We start from the raw sequence: 22,680 nt of genomic DNA, 5'->3' as shown, positions 1-22,680 counted from the left end.
AGTTCTTGTAACTCAATGGGATCACCTCCTGGTTAAAGAAAGGTTCCAGACATTCCATTTGAATGGCTGATCGTGGGGTGTAAAGTTCAGTGCCTACTGCCCTTATGCTACAAAAATGTTTTACTGTTTTGATTATCATTTTGGTTTGACACTGTACAGTACTTAAGTCAGTTCACACTATTTTTAAATGTGCTATGAATAAAATTTACTTACATCAACTCCACAGGGATGTAAGTATAGGGAGAGTCAGGCAAACTGTCATGTTCCATTTTTTTTACACAACCAGTGCTCCATCAGTACCAGACAGTGGCTTCCAGGGTGTACTAGCCTAAACCTTAAAATAGGTCTTACACCGCAGTGTTACGTAATGTCAGTGAATTTAATAAATTAAAGTAGTTAATTAATTCTGGCTTGTTATGTGGTAGTTCTGTGATGGGCTACGAACAGAAGGCAGCTTCTGGGCACTGTTTCAATCCAACCTGGAACAAGTGGCAAGTTTTCCGGAACCCCGGGTGTCACAACTCTCCGATAGAGGGTAGGGTACCACTGAGCCCCATACAACCTGAGGAGATGTTTTAAGTAATAAACTGGTGAACATGTCACTGATCCTATTCCTGATATGTCTGAGGGTTTGAAATCAACAATTTTCAACATCAAAAAATATCACATTTCTTTAAACAGAAACTTTTTTTTATTTAAAAACAAAATTTCAAATCTGCATCACAAATCACCTGGATAGAATCTTGACGAACAAACAAAATATACAAAAGACATTGCAATTTAACACTGTAAACACACACAAAAAAGACAAAATAAAACCAAAAACGTCTTCCAGATTGAGATTGCTTGTTCTTGGCCAGGGCACCCTCAGCAGGAGCTCAGTCCCAGGGACAGAACGGGGGTCGAGGTGGGAGAGCAGGTGAGTGTGTGTGTGTGTGGATCTTTTTTCTTGTCACTTTGATCCAAATAAAAGAAATCGTGTGCGTGTGTGTGTCTCCTTAGTGTCGTGGCATTGGGGGACGCGGTGGAGGACCTGAAAATTAAACACACACACTTAGTATAACACATACAGTGGATTCCTTTGCTCAGCAGGGATGGCAGCTAACAAGAAGGGTTTTTTTTCTTTTTTGGAGATACGGGCCATCAGCACACCAATTCAACTAATGTCTGCTATATGAACATTCTCGAAGTTCTCGTCACAACAAATGTTTTTTTATCCTTAGTTACCAGTACAATTTACTACGGTAGCCTGTAGTTTACTTATAGACACTAACACATCTCAACACTTTCTCAAGCGAATATCAGGGTGGTTGAATTCAATGCAGTGTCTCAAGCAGAGCGAGTTTATTCAGGCCACATATCCACAGACACGCACGCACGCACACAGTGACGCACAGAGCCCATTAGAGAGTCCATCACACCAAGATTTCAGGCAAGAAAATCTGAGGCAGTCAAGATGTCGTTTTTTATATTAACGTCGCAACAATTATTCGTAGGTGCAAAAAGGAGGACCCTGCAGAAAAGCTTTGGGAACCTCCTCTGCCCTACACTGGGGTGAGTTTCTCAAAAGAGAAGTTGTTAGCCTGTTAGCAACTTCGGCAGTTGCCACTGGGAAAATGCATTGAAAACAACAAAGTAGCTAATGTAGTAAGCAACTTTGGTTTTGAGAAATTCACCCCAGATCAGCTCTGAGAAGAAAAGGTCAACAACTTGAACTCCAAATTTACCTCACACACACAGTGTGTCCATTCCATTATCCAAACTCCCCTCCAGTGTTAATTTCATCAGATTTTTTTATTATTTAGTCTTAGTCAAAGTCAAGTCAAGTCAAAGTTTATTTGTAATGCACTTAACACAACAAAAGCAGCTGACCAAAGTGCTAACAGAAGGGCCTAAGTAAAAAGACTTGAAACAACATAAAGCAACAATTGACAAAAGGCATGGAGACATCCATAAAACACACACAAATAAAAACACAGGCATTAGTGGACTAACTGAAAAATATACTGAAGTCAGTATCAATAAGAACAAATAGACCTATCTAAATAAACGAATGAAGATCACACAAGAATGTCAATAAATAAGAAGGTAAAAAAAGGTGAGTTAAAACAATAAATAAATAAACAAATCAGTAAGTCAATAGGGCCCAGACTAGATTTAAAAGACAAGAATAGGATCAAGGGGAAATAAAAAATTGGCCATAAAAATGGGTCTTAAGATCTGTTTTAAAAGCAGCTAAGGAGGGAGCTAGGCGGATGTGAATAGGGAGCTCGTTCCACAGTTTTGTCTTAGTCTTAGTCACAATGATAAAAATCAATTTTAGTCTTCGTCATATTTAGTCATTACCTTCCAATTTAGTCTCAGTCTTAGTCTAAATGACGAAAATCAAAAAGGGGCATTGACGAAATGTTTTCGTCATAGTCCTGGTTGACGAAATTAGCACTGCTCCCGTCCTCCACTTGCCCTTGTGGACTCACCTTTCACAGACACACCCATCTCCATGGAAAAAAATTCCCCGCTGTCAGCCTAGCCACAATAACTTTAGGGGGACATTTCCTCATTCATAGGAAAATGTCCTTTGAATTATGCTTGTGCGAGATATTGAATTAAACTTCCATCGTCTGTGACATCTTGTGACATCATCTACCGTAGTAGAGGCCACAAGCACATGGACAAGGACAGGAGTTTGGATAATGGAGTGTACAAGTTTGTCAGAGGACGCGCTCAACTTCTTGGAAAAATTAATGACTTTGGGTGCGCGATAAAAGGTATCAACTTTAAGAAGAAAAATCCGCACTCACAAGCTACAGTGCGTCTCATTATTTATAATTATTATATGGTGTGACGTCATCGGTCGAATGCTCCATTCATTTCAACGGGGCTCCCCAACGTTCGCACGTCTGTTATTTTTCGATAACGGACGGGTTGGTCTATAACAGACCGCTGTCAATGGCAACAAGACTTTTCACTGCTAAAGCGACTTTTCAACAAGACTCTAATCAGCTGCTGTGATGGACAACACCTGTTGTCCTGGCTACCTAGCTGTTGCCTAGCGGTGTTCCACAACGGCACTGTTTTGTTTTGCGCAGCAACAATCTTAACATTAAATAGGCCTAAAGAAATGTCCCCGCCATGTGTGAATTATTTAAGTATATCCATATAATAAGCGGGTTAACTTTCGGCGAGTCGGTCGCTTTGTGGAATAGCAGCACTTCAGAGAGAACACTTCTCCGCTCCGCGTCGGGGTCTAAAGATTCTCTCTGTCGTGCTGCTATTCCACGGTAGCGACCTTCTCGCCGAACGTTAACCCTTACATAACCACCATGTCCACAAGCAAACGCGTTTCGGCTCTCAAGCCATAATCAGTGCGTGGTAGGGGTGGTACGGTTCACAAAAGTCACGATTCGGTCCATATCACGGTTTCAAGGTCACGGTTTTCGGTTTTGTACGGTTCTGTTTTTTTTTTTTTTTTAACAAATAAAATTCATTATGCACTGGAAATGTATAATATAAAAATTAGAATGAAAATGTAAGCTTATCATGGGCATGTTGAATTTGACTTCATTTAACCTGTAACAAAGTGAAGTTACTGAAAGAGGAAAGATATCAATGTTTTTAACATGCTTCCATTTATTTCACAAAAAGGGAAAACTAAGTCCTAACTTTTAAGTTGACAAATATTCAAATATTACATACTATAACACATTTGACGTGTAAAAATAAAACAGCTACACTCCTGTAGGCAATGGGACCATTAGGTCAGTGCAGTATGACTATTTTGGTTAATGACACACTGAGAACGAATTGGACTTTTATTTTGATACCGCTTTCTGCGAGATTTGCGCTTAGGATGAATCAGTTACTTCCTATAATGAAACTGCCGGCCGTGAGAAGCATAGAAGTAAAATCAGAAGTCAAATTCAATTTTAAGTGAACAAGTGATAGGGTTAAGTTATGTTAAAATGTGAGAGTTAAGGTAACAAATAATTTTAAAAGATCGTTTTTTTAGAAGTGTATGCACAAGAATGTTTCAAAAACTCCTGTGAAGCTGAGCCTGTTAAACAGTCAAATTTTATTTTGGTTATAGTGTTAAACATCAATGTCAACTCGGCAACAGCACAAAGTCCCCTTCATTCCATCAGAGTTTAGCTGGCTACATATATTTAGGCCTAACAGTTGATTCCAGTTAAGGACAGCGCAGTGAATCTGATGGATATGTTCAATTATCTCGCATTTTGCCGTCCGGAATCCCCATTCAATGCCACGTGGATATAGCCTACACTAGGCTACTGTAACGTAAGTCATAGTCTACTTTCTTCTGCTAATGTGTCATTTTTTGTAAATTCATGTTCATTTAATTTAAATTGGTCAGAATAAAGGCTGGGGGCAGTCACTTGCGCTAAAGTGGAGAGAGAGGGGGGAGAGACGCTGCTGACCGACCTGCACTTGCGCAGGCTGCTGTAGCCTAGTCAGCTGGTGGTGCATGCTGTTACATTATGCATTTCAGTTGGCTGATAGAAATCAGTCTTTCCACACCCAATATCCCACGTAATCTTTGTGTTGTATGCTTGTAAAAGTAGTAGGATTTTAATTGCGTCGTTCGCCAGTGGTCACTCTCTTTCTTTTTTTTTGGAAACCGTGCGCACCGTGCTGTTGCGCACTACCCCGTTCCGTGGCATGCAGACCGTACGGTTTCGGTTTGCGACGTAAACCGTACCATCCCTAGTGCGTGGTACCATAATGGAGTGCTGGAGACAATGGGTTGTACCCTGTGGCCACCAGATCTCGCTTACCTGGCAGGGGCAGTAGGCCGGGCGGGTGGTGAGCGATGAGTGAGGGTGGGGGTGCACGAGGGCCGTGTGGGGGCCCGTTTTGGGGAGGGGGGCCCCGGGGGCCTCTGTGTCCCATGGGCCCTCGGGGAGGGTGGCCTCTCATGGGGCCCCGCGGGGGAGGACCGTGCGGACCTGGGGGCCGGTGGGGGGGCATTGGCGGCGTGCTGTCCATCGACAGCAGAGGGGGTGGCTTGCTCTTGGGGTATGTTCCTGGGCAAGACAACAAAAGAGACAGACACAACACCATGAGGACGAAGAGGAATAATAACCCAATGCACGTCTTTTATTTGAAGGACCAAAGAGAAAGGCGCACCTTGCATAAAACGGTTTTATTTTTATTTTTGTGCACAGTCTGTTGCCCCTTTTGTGCCCCTTTCTGTTTGATTTTGAGTGCTCCATGTGGGTCAGCACCCTCAAAATTAATCAAGAAACCAGAGTGAAGCCTGCTACCTGCCATTAGGGTGCATCAAACGCCCCCTATGAAAAGATATTGCCTTGGCCCTATAGTAAAAATGTTCTACACCCAGAAAAAACACACTGTGTAAAATATTTTGAAATTTGGATGAAGTCTACCGGGGCCACCAGCCCCAGGAAAATAGAAAATAATGGTGCTAGTCAGAATCTTGGAATAGAAATGGACATTTCGCTGCATAAAGCTACCCAATAAAAACATATTGCCTCAGCTGTGTGATAAAAAAATGCTCTATGCACAGTAAAATCACTCTGTGTAAAATATGTTGAAATTTAGATTAATTCTACTGGGTCTACTAGGCCCATGAAAATACAAAATAATGGTGATAGTGATGGGCAACCTGGATTCCAAAGCTGAAGTCCAGTGCCACATATTCCAAGTGACATACCTAGTTTTACCTTTCCAATTAGGGCAATTGGACAGGTAAAACCAGGTAATTTGAAATCTGTGGCACTGGATTGTAGCTTTTGAATCCAGGTTCTCCATTGTCTTAAAACAGAGGTGGACAAACCCTGTGCCAACCAATATAATGAACCAGCTGATCCTAATTACCAATTAAGCCAGGTTGATGAGGTAATTAGTGAAATCACCTGTATTGGGAGCACAAACAGAAGGAATATCTAAGCAGGGTGTGTATTCAGTCGATCCACTTACACAGACTTCAGTCTCTGGACAGACTGATGGTCAAACTGCAATATTCAGGCAAAATTGCTGTTTTGCAACACAATATCAATTCCTTGCTGCCTTGGACCATTGCTAGTATCAAGCAAGAGATTGCAAAGCTGTATGACTGTTATATGTGTGTTTCACCAGTGGGCCTACAATTCATGGAAGAGCACATGTACTAAAGCTGTGAATGCTCCTTGGAATGACTAGACTACAAGGCAGTCAATACAACTGTATCAAAGAGTGCCATTACCTCTTTATCCCATCGCCTATGTGGTAGTATTTCACTTTACTCCATCAGATGAGTACCATAACTTATCTGAGAGGCCCTTGGCAATGAACTCTGGACCTGGTGATACCCATGACATACCTAGAAGTCACTTAAGTACAGGTTTTAGGAAACCACTCTTTCCAACATCACATACAGTTGAATTGACTGTGCTCTATTGAACTACTTCAGGGATTTCTTGAAAAAACACAAGTCATTCCGAGGAGCATTCACAGCTTTAGTACAGATGTTCCACCAGGGATTAACAGCTACCTGAACAATCCTGTAGGTCCACAGGTGAAACACACAAAAGTCATACAGCTTCGCAATCTCTTGCTTGACACTAGCAGTGGATCAGCTGGTTCATTATATTGGCTATATGTGGAATATGTGGCACTGGACCTCAGCTTTGGAATCCAGGTTGCCCATCACTATCGCCATTGTTTTGTATTTTCATGGGCCTGGTGGACCCAGTAGAATTCATCTAAATTTCAACATATTTTACATTATACACTTTTATATATTTACTTTATTGGGTAGCTTAATGCACCAAAATGTCCATTTCCATTCAGGGCTGGTCTGGGGGATAAATAGGGCCCCGGCACTTTTGGATTTAAGGGGCCCCCTCATTATTATTAGTGGCAGAGAACTGACTCACCGGTGGGTCCTGCACCCTCGCGGGCCCCTATTTTCAGTAATGTAAAAAAAATAAAAAATGGGGGCCCACGAGGGTGCAGGGCCCACCGGGAAATGCCCGCTATGCCAGATGGCCAGTCCAGCCCTGTTTCTATTCCAAGATTTTGACTATCACCATTATTTTCTATTTTCATGGGGCTGGTGGCCCCGGTAGACTTCATCCAAATTTCAAAATATTTTACACAGTGTGTTTTTACTGGGTGTAGAACATTTTACTATAGGGCCAAGGCCATATTTTTTCATAGGGGGCGATGATGCACCCTACCTGCCATACTTGACTTTTATTTGAAGGACCCAATAAGCAAGACTGAAATGTTCTCAACTGTTTCTCTTCTGGCGGTTTTCATTAAGAGCAGCTTCGTCTCCCCCTAGCTTGCACTTAAAAAATCCAGTGTTGTTCACATGTACTGTATGCGTGACAAAATCTTACAACGTTCTGACAAAGACTCTCAATATGGTAGACCAAAATTCGGGTGCATTGCACAGTGTTGTGGACACTTATTATTTCCTAATACTTTCTTGTATTGTCCAGCACCGGTTCCACTGTTGTGCGGAAATGCATTCTCTTCTTTTTAGGTAATGCTAAGGCCCATGAAAGCTGAATATAAAGTGATCATCAGACAAGCTGCAAGAAATGTCACTACATTAAATTGAAGATTAAAGAGAAATGGGAGCTTGGTGTGCGGAATTTATTTAAAATTTTCATGTGACTTTGGCCAGTCCTGCAACCAAAACATTTTGTGACGGATGCGCACGTTTTTTTTCTTTGTTAAACAATGCTAAGACCCATACCTGAAGGCGGAGGGGGGCCTGGTCTGTCCCTGGTGGGGGCTCCGGGGACGGCTGGCGTGGGCAGGAGAGGAGGAGGGGGGCCCATGCCTGGCGGCAGACCCCGTCTTTGGGGCTCACCCTCCCCAGAGGCACTGGAGGCTGGAGATCAAGAACAGCAAGAGACAAAAGACACATTAGAATGGTGTTGATGTTGATAGTGGTGTTCCAGACGTAACATAAGAAGGGGGAATAATAAAATCAACATTTGTAATTTAAAAGACAAAACCAAGAGAAGTGAAAACAAATTAGTTCAATTGTATAAAAACAGTGATACAAGAAACCAAAAACTTCAACAGATGGTCTGAAACCATTTAGCTTTTCTGAGTGTTTATATGTGACAAACAATGTCTGATAGAGTTACTTGCATGCAAATAAAAAAAGCACTGCTGATGACATTTCAGGAAAGAATTAGGTTGTGCTGCCCCCTAGTGGTCATACTAAATTCTTACATGTTGGTCACCGAACTGCACTGCTGCACGACCTTTGCTGATTCAATTGTTTTTAAACTTCATTTTTCTCTATTTTTCAACAATAAAAAGAAATAAACTTACTTAAAAAGACCATTGTTCCACATATGATTCTATAATCTTTGCATTATTGTTTCTTCCACGGAATTACTTCAGTAACAGTATCAACAATGAAATTTCTTCTAATTTATGCAAAGACATCCACAGGGCTTCCTAGCACAATGGGTGTGGGTGTATGCAATGCATACAGAATGTTAAGTATATTGCAAACAAACATGCACTTTGTGAACTTGTAAGAAATTAAAGGGGCATGTATCCTAAAAATCAAGATCCCTCCTGAGAAAGCCCTCATGTCATGTACTGTCATGTACTCCACAAGAAATGAAGCAGTTCAAACACCAGGAAAAATACACATACACACATGACAAAGCTCTCTCTTGAGAAAGACGAGAAGAAAAGAAAAACTTGAGCTGCATGTGGCCATCCCAGAGCATCTGGTGCCCCCGCAACCCTCAGCCACCTGAGTCCTGAGCTTGTGTGTCTGTGTGTGTGTCTGTGTGTGTGTCTGTGTGTGTGTCTGTGTGTGTGTCTGTGTGTGTGTCTGTGTGTGTGTCTCTGTGTGTGTGTGTCTCTGTGTGTGTCTCTGTGTGTGTCTCTGTGTGTGTCTCTGTGTGTGTCTCTGTGTGTGTCTCTGTGTGTGTGTCTCTGTGTGTGTGTCTCTGTGTGTGTGTCTCTGTGTGTGTGTGTGTGTGTGTGTGTCTCTGTGTGTGTGTGTGTCTCTGTGTGTGTGTGTGTCTCTGTGTGTGTGTGTGTCTCTGTGTGTGTGTGTCTCTGTGTGTGTGTGTGTCTCTGTGTGTGTGTGTGTCTCTGTGTGTGTGTGTGTGTCTCTGTGTGTGTGTCTCTGTGTGTGTGTCTCTGTGTGTGTGTGTCTCTGTGTGTCTCTCTGTGTGTGTCTGTGTCTCTGTGTGTGTGTGTCTGTGTCTGTGTCTTTGTCTGTATCTCTGTGTGTGTCTCTGTCTCTGTCTCTGTCTCTGTCTCTGTGTGTGTCTGTGTCTCTGTGTGTGTCTGTGTCTGTGTCTGTGTCTGTGTCTGTGTCTGTGTGTGTCTATCTGCCACACGTTGTGGTACAGAGCAATACCAGCAGTGTACTGATATTGATGCCGGCCTGGACCCTTACTGATATGGATGGGTGAACTTGCAGATGATCCTGTTGCCCATGTAGGAACGTGTAGGGCTCCTCGGAGTACAGGTGGGACCCCTTTATTCTCAAAGTGACCCCTAACTGTGTGTATGTGCGTGTGTGCACATATGGAGACATAGATGTTTTGTTTATCCATGAACTTTGAATGCTCCAACAATAAGAGGACTGGTATATGGAAAAGTGTGTAGCCCCTAAGATTTACCAAGATGTCGAATACCTTTTCCAGAATATTTGGATCTTGTACCCTCTTGCTTGTCTTAGAGGTGTGCCTCCTCTGTCCTCACACCCCTAGCCATATGTGTGTGTGTGTGTGTGTGTGTGTGTGTGTGTGTGTGTGTGTGTGTGTGTGTGTGTGTGTGTGTGTGTGTGTGTGTGTGTGTGTGTTCCTGACCTTCCAAGTGTTCCTGCCGCTCGTGCAGGAAGTGCGTGAGCGTGTCGACCTCCTCAGGGTACAGGTGCGCCCCCTCGGCCAGCAGTAGCAGCAGGTGGCGCGTGTCCTCGGGCACCGGGTGGCGCTCCAGCTTCTCCCGCGCCAGGAAGTCGTCCGTGAGCTCGGCCGCCCGCGACGACACCTCCGCGGGCTCCTGGCGGGTACTGTGGGCCAACGCCGCTAATGCGGCATGCCCACGCACACGCCCGAACTCCACCAGCACAAAGTCCAGCGCCTGCTCACGCGGCATGTTGCGGTGGACTGGAGGATGGTGAGGGGTCGACAGTGGGGATGGGGGATGGAGGAAGGGGGAAGAGGATGAGGAGAGGAATGGGAGTAGTGAGGGGGGAGGGCGTGAAGGCAAGCGAGATGTGGGCAAAGGAGAGCAGGTGGGGAGATGAATCATAGCAGGGAGAGTAGATGAGGTTGGAGGAGAGTAGTTGGGAAGGAGCCACAAGGAGTGGAGATCAGAGTGGAGGAGAATAGTTGGGATGGGACCACAGGGAGAGGGAGAGCGGAGATGAGGGTGGAGGAGAGTAGTTGGAAAGGGGGCAAAGGGACAGGAGATGAGGGTGGAGGAGAGTAGTTGGGAAGGGACCAATGGGAGTGGAGATGAAGGTGGAGGAAAGTAGTTGGGAAGGGGCCAAAGGGAGTGGAGATCAGAGTGGATAGGAGGGCAGGGTAGAACAGGGAGGGGAGATCACAAGAGAAGGAGACAACAGTCAGAATCACTGCTGAATGGCATGGCCGGGCATGTTGGGGTGCGCCTCATACTGTTGCAACAATCCTTACAAACCTTACCCGCAACAAAAACGACTCCGTCTTCTACGTGAGGTCCCTCGAGTCATTACCATTCTTTACTCACCACACATGACAATATGACCGCAAGTGTAACAATCTCAAAATCCAAAACCAAAAGGTGAGTGATGCACCTTGAGTACGGTACATCTGCAGCCTTTTTCAAGTTCACTGATTACCGGTACATCACTGTCCAACAAAGAGCGGCTGAAACGCATCAAGTTTTTTGTCTTCCAAATGGCTGTGAATGCGATCAGTCTGTGGTGGTCGGTTTTGTTTCAAGGAGGCAGAAGCACTCGATTTAGTAGAGTGGAGTTGCCCATTTCGCGTTGGTATCACTGGCTGTCATATCCATAACTGGTCCATTCCTAGTTGATAGTTCAAATGAACCTAAGAAATGTATAGTTTAAATCTATGTCTAAGACATTCATAATCTGGGCATTTGATTATGGCAGGTGTGGCAGTGTAGTATTTGTACATGTGTGGCCAGCTCTTTTATCGAATGGGGAGATGCATTTTAAAAGGCACGGATGATTGAATGGGATAGAATGCCAAGGGTGGAAGGGCATGTTTGGACTTGGAAGCACATTTTAAGCTGCAAGAAAAACATTGCTATTAAACACAACTAGTAATAAGTCCATGTGTGCCTAGTAACATTCAGTTATGTCAATACTTTATCAATAATAATCAGCTTTATGGTTTACTTTAAATGCAGGGACAGGTTTAAGAGATGATCATTCTGTTAACTCTCCATCCATATAGACACACCTCAGACGAAGACATCCAATCAATCAATTTGAACAATTTTCAATAGCCGACAGTCTATACTTAAAAAGGTGCACTGTGGAGGATGGTGGCCATGGGAGGTATTGCAACTATGATGCTCATTGAAACCGTGCTGCCTATTCCAAAAGTTGATCTCATGAATATTTACGAGTAAATAAAATAATATTTACTAGTATGGCCAAGGTGGAGTAAAATTCAAAATGGCAGACTTGGAGATGATCCCCCTTTTAATGTATGAAAAGCTCAATTTCACCAGTCATAATGGATACTTTGATTTTGATGGTGGTGGTAAGTATTCGTGGCAAAGGTAACATTTGTAAATGAGCAGCAAGAATTCTGGAAAGAAACTACTACAAATATATCTTCGTGCACTTTTAAGTTGTGAGACTGACACGGATGCAATGGCAATGAATGTGCAGAAATTCAGATTGATTTTGACTTAGTCTGAGGTGTAACCATAGAGAAAGATGAAAATGGTGAAAAGGTGAGTGAGTGTGCATTACTTACATATTACATTACAGTTTACCTTTGAAACATGTAATTCTGACAACACTAGGTCATGTGATGGTACTACCGTTATGAAAAAAAAACACTGACTACTAATTCTTTCAAAAAATATATGACTAAAAAAACAGATTTTACTTTCTCTCTATACAAGATTAAATAGTGGTGGGCACAGATTTTTTTTGGTAATTTTTAAATCCCTAACAACGCTTTGTAAACAGAATACAGTATTTTGAGTAGCTTTATTTTCTCTTATTTTTGAAAACATGACACCTGACTTGCGTTGACGTGTGTATTATTCATTTGACGTTATGCAATCACACATGATTCTAAAATTTTACACTGAAACCTGTGCTATAAATCTTGGGGCTGTGTAATCTGGTGTAATTCGAGTGGTTTAGCATTGACATTTTTTACAAGGGTTCTCTCATCTTTGTTTTGTTGATGTCCATTTAGAGTTGATTTGCATCATCCTGATTAATGTTAACACCCATCAAAGATGATCAGACTGTCTACAGCATGCGGTCTACAGCATCTTGTATGCGTGTTTAACTATTGATCTATTAAACGGGCAATTCTACTTAATTTTGACTTAAATGTGAGAATTTATTGAAAAAAAGTTTTAAGTGTATGTTTGTACCGGTAGTTGATTGAATTGAAAAGTTGTTGGATAGCATTTGTGCGGAATTCGATTTCATTTTCCTGTTTTGATGCAAAATGTAACAGGAAGAATTGGTTGAATTAAGAAATTGTTGGATCGCATTTGTGCAGAATTCAATTTAATTTTGCCTGTTTTGATGTAAAATGTAGCAGGATGAATTGATTTGGATAGAATTGACTAAACTTTAGTTTGAGTGTACATACTTGCTTGAATTGAGGGGAAAAAATATTCAAAACTGAAAGAATTTGTGCAGAATTCCTCTTGGACTGTTACAATGCAAATGTATTGAAAACTATTTGAAGTGCACTGTATATTATATAGTTGATTGCTTCTTAAAAAAATGCATATTCAAAAGAGATTGAACACATATGTGCAGAATTTAATTTTGACAGTTTTGATGCAAATCTTGTGAGAAGTATCGATTAATAAAGTGAATGTTACATAGCTTAATAAATTGAAAAAGTAAATCAAACTGATGGAATGTATGTGTGTCGGATTTTGCATGTGTCATTGCAGTTTTGTTTAAGTTTGTTCATATGAGGAGTATTGTCAGGTCGGTGTAACAAAAATTTTAATGCAAATATTTATGATCAATTTAGACTAAATGAAAAGCTACAGAAATGACAGTCCTTTTTTTAGACGTGATGCTCAAACTTGATAATGAAAATCGCTACACTGCCATTAGAAACGTTCAGAAACACAAACTACAAGTGGAGTGCATCAAATTTTTACCTTTTCAGATTCCATAAAATATTTGCAGAGATTTTATTTTGAACCTTAAAAATGTCAAGTTTGTAGTTTTAGTAGTTTACTTCCGAAATCCTTTGCTGCCCAATCAAAAATTTGATCTTTTTTCATTAATATTTAGTAAGTAAATACTACATCTTTATTTGTCTGACCAGAGTACGTTCTACAGCCAAATGTGTACTATATGACTGGAAATTCAAAAGGAAATATCCCATTTTCAAGTCATAATGACTAATTTGAAATTGGTAGTACTGTGTGTATTTATGAAACGGATTCAATTTGAGAATGGTCAGCAAAAATTCTTGAAGTAAACTTTTTTTTTAAATGACCATCATTAAAATTTATACCAAAGTGGTTGCAAAAATGAGTATCAGTGCCCACCACTGAAGGAATTTGGATTCTTTCGAACACAAACACCCTTAACTTAATAGTTTTAAGTCTGATTTTGGAGGAAAAGAGTGGGGAGTGGGGGGGGTTGTGTTTTGGGGTGGGGGAGTGGGGTCTGGGGGACTTACTTTTGAGGGACTCTGAAAATACGATAACTGTGCACGAGGACAGTGTTACGTTAGTCTGCTCGATGAGTATACATAAGGGGCAGCCGTCCGAGCGGATGTCCTGCAGCGCCCGCGTCAGCCCCGCCTCCGATTGCAGGCAAAGCATTTCCACAGAGAGGCCGCGCTCCTGCAAGCTCAGAGCTAGCGATTTTGCATAGTCCCTTTGGAAGAAGAACAACAAGAAGCTGGTTATTTGCCTGCCTGCCTACGCCACAGGCAGGAGCTGGGTGAAAGTGGTTCTGCAGGCACGGTAGTGGTGGTGGGGTCTTTGCTTTTAATTTTAGGAGAGAGAGAGAGAGAGAGAGAGAGAGAGAGAGAGAGAGAGACAGATAGACAGAGAGAGCGTAAGAAGTTTGTTGGACAGTTTTGTAAATATTTCAGACAGGGAATAACTTGTGTCTATCTATAATTAATATACGAATATAAAATCTCTATCCAAAAGAGCTTAATAAAGTCACATTTCCCATTGAAAAGAAAAATGGTGCTACATTTTTACATTTAAGCTGTATGCTGTGTGTATGGTTTGTGTGAATTTTAATGTGTGTATATTATGTTAAATGTTTAATCTCCATTATGCTGCGTGCCCTGCAGGCCTTTGTGATAATATGTATCAGACTAATTCAGTAATTTGCAGTCGGAGCTCACTTTCCAAGTGATGAAGATTCAAAAGCAAAGAGTCGCATGCCCCTAAATTAAGCTTAGGAGGTTCGGTACAATTAAAAATGGCTGCACATGTGTGTGTAGGTGCGTTCGACTTTCTCTATTGATGGCCGTCACGACGTGGGAGGTGCCAACCCAATTTGTTTTTAAAGTTGAATACAAATTTTAACAAGACAATGACGTGATGTGTTTCCCGAAAGCGCCGTTGTTAGCCAGTTAGCTACTTGGGTAGTTGACAATGGGAAATTGCATTGCAAACAAAGTAGCTAATGAAGTTAGCAACTATGGTTTCGAGAAATGCACCCCAGTCTTATGTTTTTAGATGACAGTGAAGGTACAGAGCTCCAAGTGCAAATCACACAAACTAGAAATGTTAGTCCAATCTAACTCGTATCCAGCCGATCCAAAATCACAAGGTATTATTGTACGCATTGGAGGAAAGAGGTAAATGCACTGAAAATTACTTTTGGAATGGCCATTTACAATAAAATGATTAACCTTTGTGTGAAGCCACTTTAAGGAAGACATTTAATATGGATGTAATGGATATCGTGCTTTTATAAATCAATTAATATGTGCTGATGGAATAAAAAAGTGCTTTTGTGCATTATCAGCCTATTTTGAAGAAGCTGAATAAGTGCCATTGTTTTGTGCCATGTGGTTAAGTGTAACGTTGACAGAGTGAACAAGACATCATATCCCATGTCATTCAGATATTCACTTGTGCGTGTGTGACTGATGCATTTGTGTATTTGTTGAAACATACATTTTGGGAACATAGGCATTAAATTGTTCTGATGTGTTAATGAAATGAAAGTACTCTGGCAAAAAACATCATAACTTTTGCTGTCAATGGCTACATACCATCAGGACATGTGATAATGTAATAATATTGGTCAACATGGTGTGTGTACACGAGCATGTTTGAACTTGAAAGCTATGGCTGTATGATTTGGATTTTTTTGTATCTTTGAGCAGATTTAGTAGAGGTAAAATGTGGGAAAAAATCTTAACAGGAAATGTTGTTGTGACTCAAAATCTGTGATCTTTGTGAATGACCATTGTGATTTGTTTTCTTTTTTTTTAAAACAATTTTTAATATGTGCTTGCTGTGTACTGTTTTTGTCAAAATGGCTAAATGCATTTGCAAGATGCATTTTCAGCTTAATTGAAATTGCAATATCATCTTTTTTGATAGCTTCTTTGTGGATTGTTTAAAAACTCGATCAAGAAAATGCTGCAAAAGAAGAACAGTTATCAGGACATCACAGCATGCATAGGGAATTTCCTCAACATTAAAATCAACACAGTCATGCAATCAATTACCATAAACGCACTAATACTCACTCTCGCACCACCAACGCAAATGTACTCAACATTCGTAGATAGCAAGCGTGTGATCTATGTTAAAATATGTGCAATGATGTGGGTAGTGTCTTGTTTATTCAGTTGTTATGTATGCAGGTATGCTACTGTACACCTTCATTTCCCTCAGGATCAATAAATGATACTCTACTCGAAATGCAATATTTCTGCATCCCAAATCTTCTTCCACCCATACATGGTGGGCACAGAGCAGACGGGACACTTACGGAGTCTGAGTGTTCACTGCTAGCACCACACAGTCTGCAGGCTTCTTGGCCGCACAGCCCTCCAGGACCTTGTAGAACCACCTGTAGATGGCATGGCGCTTCTCTCCAGGATGGTACCTCTTGGGCTCAGGGGCTGCTGCATCACACAGAGACATAACATTACACTACACTTAGCTGAAGCTTTTTTTATCCAAAGGGACTTGTAGTTATTTACAGGGTATGGGTTACAGTCCCTGGTACGGTGAGCAAGGCACCTTAGCCATGACATACATACCAGTAGGGAGTGATAGGCTGGGATTCGAACCTGCAACCCTCTGATCTAAAACCCATCTCCTTAATCATTACGCCACAGCTGCCCACAAACATCTTGCGACCACAAAGGGACACGAACCCTCAATCTTCAGAGACAATGTAATTTCAGGGCGTACTGCATTTCCTGAACTGTAGCTTATATTGTCTGAGTCACTGGCTTTTTCAATAGCAGTCAGGTGGTGCAAACCACAAACATATAGCACAGCTAAAGTGGCATTATGAAACTTTCTGAAGAGCACAAGCTGATTGATGCAATTTTGCTCAAGTGATCGGTTTTCTTCCCAATGCAAAAAACAGCTGATATGCTTCAACTCGTTTAATGAGGCTTGGTAGTCGGGTAAGATTTTTTTTTTTTTACATTTTCGCCATCCCTAAATGCAAGTCAAGTGTCTTACCAGTCTGTTCATAGCCCTCGTAGTCAGTCTCCGTCGAGTAGTCTTCCTCAGTGTTCCCCTCATCATACTGCTGTTCAAAGCTGTGGCAGAAATAAGTAGAATAATAACCTACTGTATTAGCCAGCAAGTACAAACAACTTGACATTATGTTACGTCTAGCAGACGCTTTTATCCAAACCAACAAACAACTTTACTTATAGCAGACGCTTTTATCCAAAGCAATAGCCTACTGACTGGTCAGACGAAATTCTGCCCAAGAAAACCACCTTAGTGGAATCAAAAACAGCACTATAAAGCAGTGGTTCCCAACCACGGCGACGTGTACCACTAGAGCAGGGTTGGGGAACCTTTTTCATTCGAGGGGCCACTTTAAATTTCTCCAAGGGCCGTAAAAGTCCTTCGAGGGCCGTACTATGAACACAAACCAGGATTCCCCCCTGGGTCATTTCACGTGAAATCAGACACTTTGGGACCCGACCGACCCGGATTTCGATCATACTTGGTGTGCCTTTTCAGTAGCAAGGTAGCACCCCAGAACTGCATTGGTTTGAATCTGACACTAATATTAAGGGAGAAACAGACTAGGAAAGGTTCACATGTGAGGGTAGGACACTATACATTCAGCCTTGAATATATCAGTCCGTGTTAGTCACAAAAAGATGCCTGTGGTGTTGTTTGAAAGCTCTTTTCTGGCTCTACATATTACACAATCACCTTGGAATACAACTACTCTCAGAATATGAATTATGATAAATTGAAAAATTAAAAATTGAATATCTAAAAAACCTATATTTTAAAATGGCTAGTTCCTTGTCCAAACGTAGCCGGCAATGTCATGAGCAGCACCTAAAATGCTGGTGTTCGGTTTGTTATTCATTTCAGAGAGAATTTGACTCACAAATATGGCGTCATACAGACCACTTACTAATAATATGGTAATACCATAGTAGCATCACATGACAAAACAAAAACAAAACAAAAACGGTCAGTGTCCATGGTCCCAGGTTTCAGAAACTAAGGCAGATGTCCATTTATACACACCAAATGATGATATGTGAATGTTTGAACATTCCTTCTCTGTGTACCTGTGCCATCTTCCCTTTACCGTACTTTAAAGAGATAATCAATGGCTACACTCTCATTTTGTACTCTACCAGTGCATTTGAAGCAACAGCTGTGTCTTTTGTAGATAATGTATAAGTACGTCCCGTTGCAGTTACAGGTTCCACTACCAGAAGCACATCCTGATGATCCATGACAAGTCTATCTGGTCTGAAGGGAAAATTTAAGGATGGAGATGGCCCATGAGGATGCAGGAAGTTCAATTTCACCTCTCCAGTGCTCGGCATACATTCCTCAGCACATGCTAGCCACCAGTTGCCATCATATACAGCTACAACATACCCTTTGATGCTTGAAAATGTAACACATTCCTTTACTGAGCTCACTCTTTCAACTCTGCCTTCTCTGACATTATCCTTGACTGACTCCCTTGAACCAGGAACGTTTTTAAAACTATAGTTTTGTAATTCAAGATGCTATTCAATCATTTCACTGGAACAACCAGTGCCACAATCCATCCATGTGTATGCTACTACCAAGATCAGTTGAAACTGGGAAAAAAATCAGTTTTGTTGTTATTGTTTCAGACTGCAACATTCATGATACAATTGCTGTACATCTGTTTCAGAAGCTCCTAATTCAGTTCCTCAGTGACACTTCATCAATGACAGAACGTCCAAAGAAGATCCTATATTTTTTTCTGATGGCTGTGGCTGCACAATATAAGAACCTTGAAAACACAACAAATTTGTGCCACCACGAGGCAGATTTTCACATACCTGCAGAGTGGCGCTTTTTTGCCACATCACATGGCAAAGGTCCATGTGATGGCGTTGGAGGGACAGTTAAATGGCTTGCTGCACGAGCAAGTCTGCAACGTCCTATTGACAATTAAATTGTAACGCCATACCAACTGTTTGAATTTGTCAAGGATAATGTCAAGAACATCCATTGCCAGTTTGCCACAACAGAGATGTACCATCATGAAGCTGAGAACCTGTTGAAAAGGTTTGAATCTGCAAGAACTATTCCAGGTACTCAAAAACTACACAGCTTCTGCCCATTGTCAATGGACACAGTGGAAGTTAGGCCATTTTCAGCATTCAGAGAAGGCAGAGTTGAAAGAGTGAGCTCAGTAAAGGAATGCGTTACATTTTCAAGCATCAAAGGGTATATTGTAGCTGTATATGATGGCAACTGGTGGCTAGCATGTGCTGAGGAATGTATGCCGAGCACTGGAGAGGTGAAACTGAACTTCCTGCATCCTTATGGGCCATCTCCATCCTTCACTTTTCCCTTCAGACCAGATAGACTTGTCATGGATCATCAGGATGTGCTTCTGGTAGTGGAACCTGTAACTGCAACGGGACGTACTTATACATTATCTACAAAAGACACAGCTGCTGCTTCAAATGCACTGGTAGAGTACAAAATGAGAGTGTAGCCATTGATTATCTCTTTAAAGTACGGTAAAGGGAAGTTGGCACAGGTACACAGAGAAGGAATGTTCAAACATTCACATATCTTCATTTGGTGTGTATAAATGGACATCTGCCTTAGTTTCTGAAACCTGGGACCATGGACACTGACCATTTTGTTTTGTTTTTGTTTTGTCATGTGATGCTACTATGGTATTACCATATTATTAGTAAGTGGTCTGTATGATGCCATATTTGTGAGTCAACTTCTCTCTGAAATGAATAACAAACCGAACACCAGCATTTTAGGTGCTGCTCATGACATTGCCGGCTACGTTTGGACAAGGAACTGGCCATTTTAAAATATAAGTTTTTTAGATATTCAATTTTTAATTTTTCAATTTATCATAATTCATATTCTGAGAGTTGTTGTATTCCAAGCTGATTGTGTAATATGTAGAGCCAGAAAAGAGCTTTCAAATAACACCACAGGCATCTTTTTGTGACTAACACTGACTGATATATTCAAGGCTGAATGTATAGTGTCCTACCCTCACATGTGAACCTTTCCTAGTCTGTTTCTCCCTTAATATTAGTGTCAGATTCAAACCAATGCAGTTCTGGGGTGCTACCTTGCTACTAAAAAGGCACACCAAGTATGATTGAAATCCGGGTCGGTCGGGTCCCAAAGTGTCTGATTTCACGTGAAATGACCCACTTGCAGTTTAGGCCTTTATTGAAAGCAGCCACCTTAGAAACAGAGCCCACCTTCTCTAGGTCCCCGGAATATAACTTAATTGCATTGCAAATGTAATTTCTAAGATTCCTTTACAAAATGTCAATTTTTATGCCATGCAGCGTCACATGAAATATATGTCGGCGACCCGTAAATGGCCCTTGAGACATACCCCGTGTCTCAATCCACGCACTTGAGCACTTCGGGCACTGTTTCAGTGTCTAAGGCACTCACACTGAACATTTCGGTTGAGTCAGTGCACTGGAAGCGCCCGGATGATCCCCTGACAATGGTGGAAAACGCAGTGCTTGAATGATGGACACTGCAAGCACTAAACGACCACCATATTGATAATGACAGAGGAAACGTGACGTTCAATTCAGAGGAAGAGTTTGGTCAACATTCTCCTAATTCTGTAAGTAATGTTGCTGAGACACAAAAAATGCCAAGCCAAGTATTGTATGTGTGATGGTTGTCCTTTGGGGTGAAGGAGATGTTAATACAAGCACGAGACGCTGGGCAATGTAAACAGTAGCCAACCGTTATTTCACTTCCAGCGAGGGCACAGTGCATAGTGCTCAACATTTTCCACAACACCATGCACTGTATACCTCAGTGTACTGTGTGCACTATGCACTAACCGCCAGTGCACTGACACAAGTGCGTGGAATGAGACATAGGGATAGGTTCCCCACCCCTGCGGGGTGTGAGCACAGATAGCCCTAGTGGTAGAGGGGGTACGTGGCACAGTGGTACAGGGGTTATGTTGAAAAAGTGTAATGATACAGTAGCAATTGTGTGGAATATAGTCACATTGGAAGAGGAAGAGATATAGAGTACGAGTTAGAAAAGAAAAAAAAAAGATTGGGAAACACTGCTCTACAAAATGAACTGAAGCTAAAGCCCTTCCACGCATCTGTAACAAATTACCCTTCTCCATCTTCAGCCTCCTCGCCTCTGTCCTCTCTTAGAGGGTATGGTGCTCTTCGGTAGGAGCGGGCTACGCCACCACTTACTTTACTGCAGGGGACAGACAAAAACAAAGGTTAGCGCATCCTCTGACAGTACACAGTTGTGCAGCGTCTCCTGAATATCGTCATGCACAAAAACTACAATATCTTCTGTTGACTTGTTTGGCCAGTTGTCAAGGGGGGAAATGAGGAATGCATGTGCCGCAGCTCTGTGCATATTTCCTGTTAATTATATGATGAGCAACACCTGCAAGGCAGGTATTGTGATCTAACCACAATCCATAGGAACAGCCCGGAGGAAATGAAGGGTGACAGTTATTATGACTAGGCTACTCCAGCAAAACCTGTTCATTTTTTCCACTCTGAGGTTCAATGGCATTGGCTCATTTTCTGTGAGGAACAATGAAGGGTCAAATCAATGAGTGGCAAACAGTGAGTCAGAAACTTAATATTGCCATTAACCATTCCACGGGGCCTGCATTAACTGCATATCAATTCAGTCAGATCAGAAGGTTGAGTCTGGGACGGCTAGTATGTGTAGAACTACCGGTGGTATGGGGATACAGAGAAGCTTATGGTTAGTTCTACCCACATAGCCTACTCACCCGCCGTTGGGGCTTGGTGGAGGTCGCCTTCCTCCTGCCACCTTCCCCCAGGAAGCCATTAGTGTGGAAAACTTTCTTCCGTTCACAGTTCTATCCTACAAATGAACAAAACTGATGTTAAGGTCGCACGGTGGCATTCAATTCTTGCGCATATGAGAGGCCCTTGGTTTAGCATCCGGTGTGCTAACAAGAGGTCTGGGGATTGCACAAATTGAGCGAGTACGATTCGAAGCAAGCCAAGACACCGCTGCAGACTCTGTGTACCTGTATCCTTCACATGCTCAAAACGTTCACCGCCAAATGAATGAAGCTGGTAATGAATTACTTTTCTTAGAAAATGCACTCAACACTCAGGCTAGAGGACCAGCGACTTACTGGCTACTCCCACAAATGTTGTGGTAACGGGACCAGCTCGACGCTTAACGAGGTGACGACAGCATTTTCTTTGCAAGCACGCGGTGTAATTCGCCACACAAACAAGGGCATGTAAATGTAGCCAATTACCTCTTATCTTATAAAAAAGGCAAGTATAGTCACAGCCGCTTCTGTCAACTTTCACAGCTCGTACATGAATAAAAAATGGAGATCTTAGCTTACTTATTCTACTGTTATTGGTGGAATAAACATGGCACAGATTTAAGATATACTGCCATCTGACGTTTGGGAGTGTGAAATAGGGGACTAATTTCCCTGGCTGCAACATGTGCATCTTTTTGTTTTAGGCCTACTAATTAGAACGCATGCCTGGTAATTATGGGGATACCCAGGCCAGGACGTCTGTCTTTATCAATATGATTGTCTTCGTTGGTTAAATAACGGTAGCCTAGATAAAAGCGAGAGGCGGACACAACAGGCCTATCTATTTTTTCCTACATTAAAGCCTTTATGCCTACATGTATGCCTAGCTGTCACTTTCCATGGCTCTTAAATACATTTTCTCTCACCTGTGTCTTCCCAGGTCTCCTTAGTGTGCCAGTGATGAACGGAAATTTGCTGTATAGCCTCAACCTAGAGCT

General features: G+C 41.9%; 1 protein-coding gene across 4 annotated transcripts; it reads right to left on the bottom strand.

Moving 5' to 3' along the window:
* Positions 1 to 674: 674 nt before the first annotated feature.
* On the bottom strand, positions 675 to 22,263 carry si:ch211-216l23.2 (uncharacterized protein LOC565061 homolog). Of its 4 annotated transcripts, none has more exons than XM_063196848.1 (10): positions 22,169 to 22,263; positions 21,665 to 21,759; positions 21,019 to 21,108; positions 16,873 to 16,952; positions 16,166 to 16,301; positions 13,875 to 14,074; positions 9,825 to 10,124; positions 7,727 to 7,864; positions 4,794 to 5,042; positions 675 to 1,033 (listed from the first exon to the last, which is right to left on the bottom strand). In XM_063196848.1, exons 2-10 carry the CDS (start codon positions 21,721 to 21,723, stop codon positions 999 to 1,001), a joined length of 1,287 nt encoding a protein of 428 aa, XP_063052918.1. In that variant the 5' UTR covers positions 21,724 to 21,759; positions 22,169 to 22,263; the 3' UTR covers positions 675 to 998. The 4 variants fall into 4 exon arrangements, with proteins under 4 accessions (XP_063052918.1, XP_063052919.1, XP_063052917.1 ...); XM_063196849.1 differs by lacking the exon at positions 22,169 to 22,263 and adding an exon at positions 22,040 to 22,151; XM_063196847.1 differs by lacking the exon at positions 22,169 to 22,263 and adding an exon at positions 21,929 to 22,029.
* Between the last annotated feature and the right edge of the window lie 417 nt (positions 22,264 to 22,680).

The sequence above is a fragment of the Engraulis encrasicolus genome, chromosome 4 (assembly GCF_034702125.1).
Source record: "Engraulis encrasicolus isolate BLACKSEA-1 chromosome 4, IST_EnEncr_1.0, whole genome shotgun sequence".
Taxonomy (NCBI): domain Eukaryota; kingdom Metazoa; phylum Chordata; class Actinopteri; order Clupeiformes; family Engraulidae; genus Engraulis; species Engraulis encrasicolus.
The sequence above is the reverse complement of the archived record's forward strand: the minus strand, read 5'-3'. Positions and strand labels throughout refer to the sequence as shown.

Bases quoted from the DNA above. Each gene is read 5' to 3' on its own strand.
- si:ch211-216l23.2 (XM_063196848.1), bottom strand. From the start codon at position 21,723: ATGGCTTCCTGGGGGAAGGTGGCAGGAGGAAGGCGACCTCCACCAAGC. The intron at 16,302-16,872 runs GTAAGACACTTG...TGTGTGATGCAG, and splicing joins CGAGGGCTATGAACAGACTG to CAGCCCCTGAGCCCAAGAGG. The intron at 14,075-16,165 runs GTAAGTGTCCCG...CTTCTTCCAAAG, and splicing joins GCAGTGAACACTCAGACTCC to GGACTATGCAAAATCGCTAG.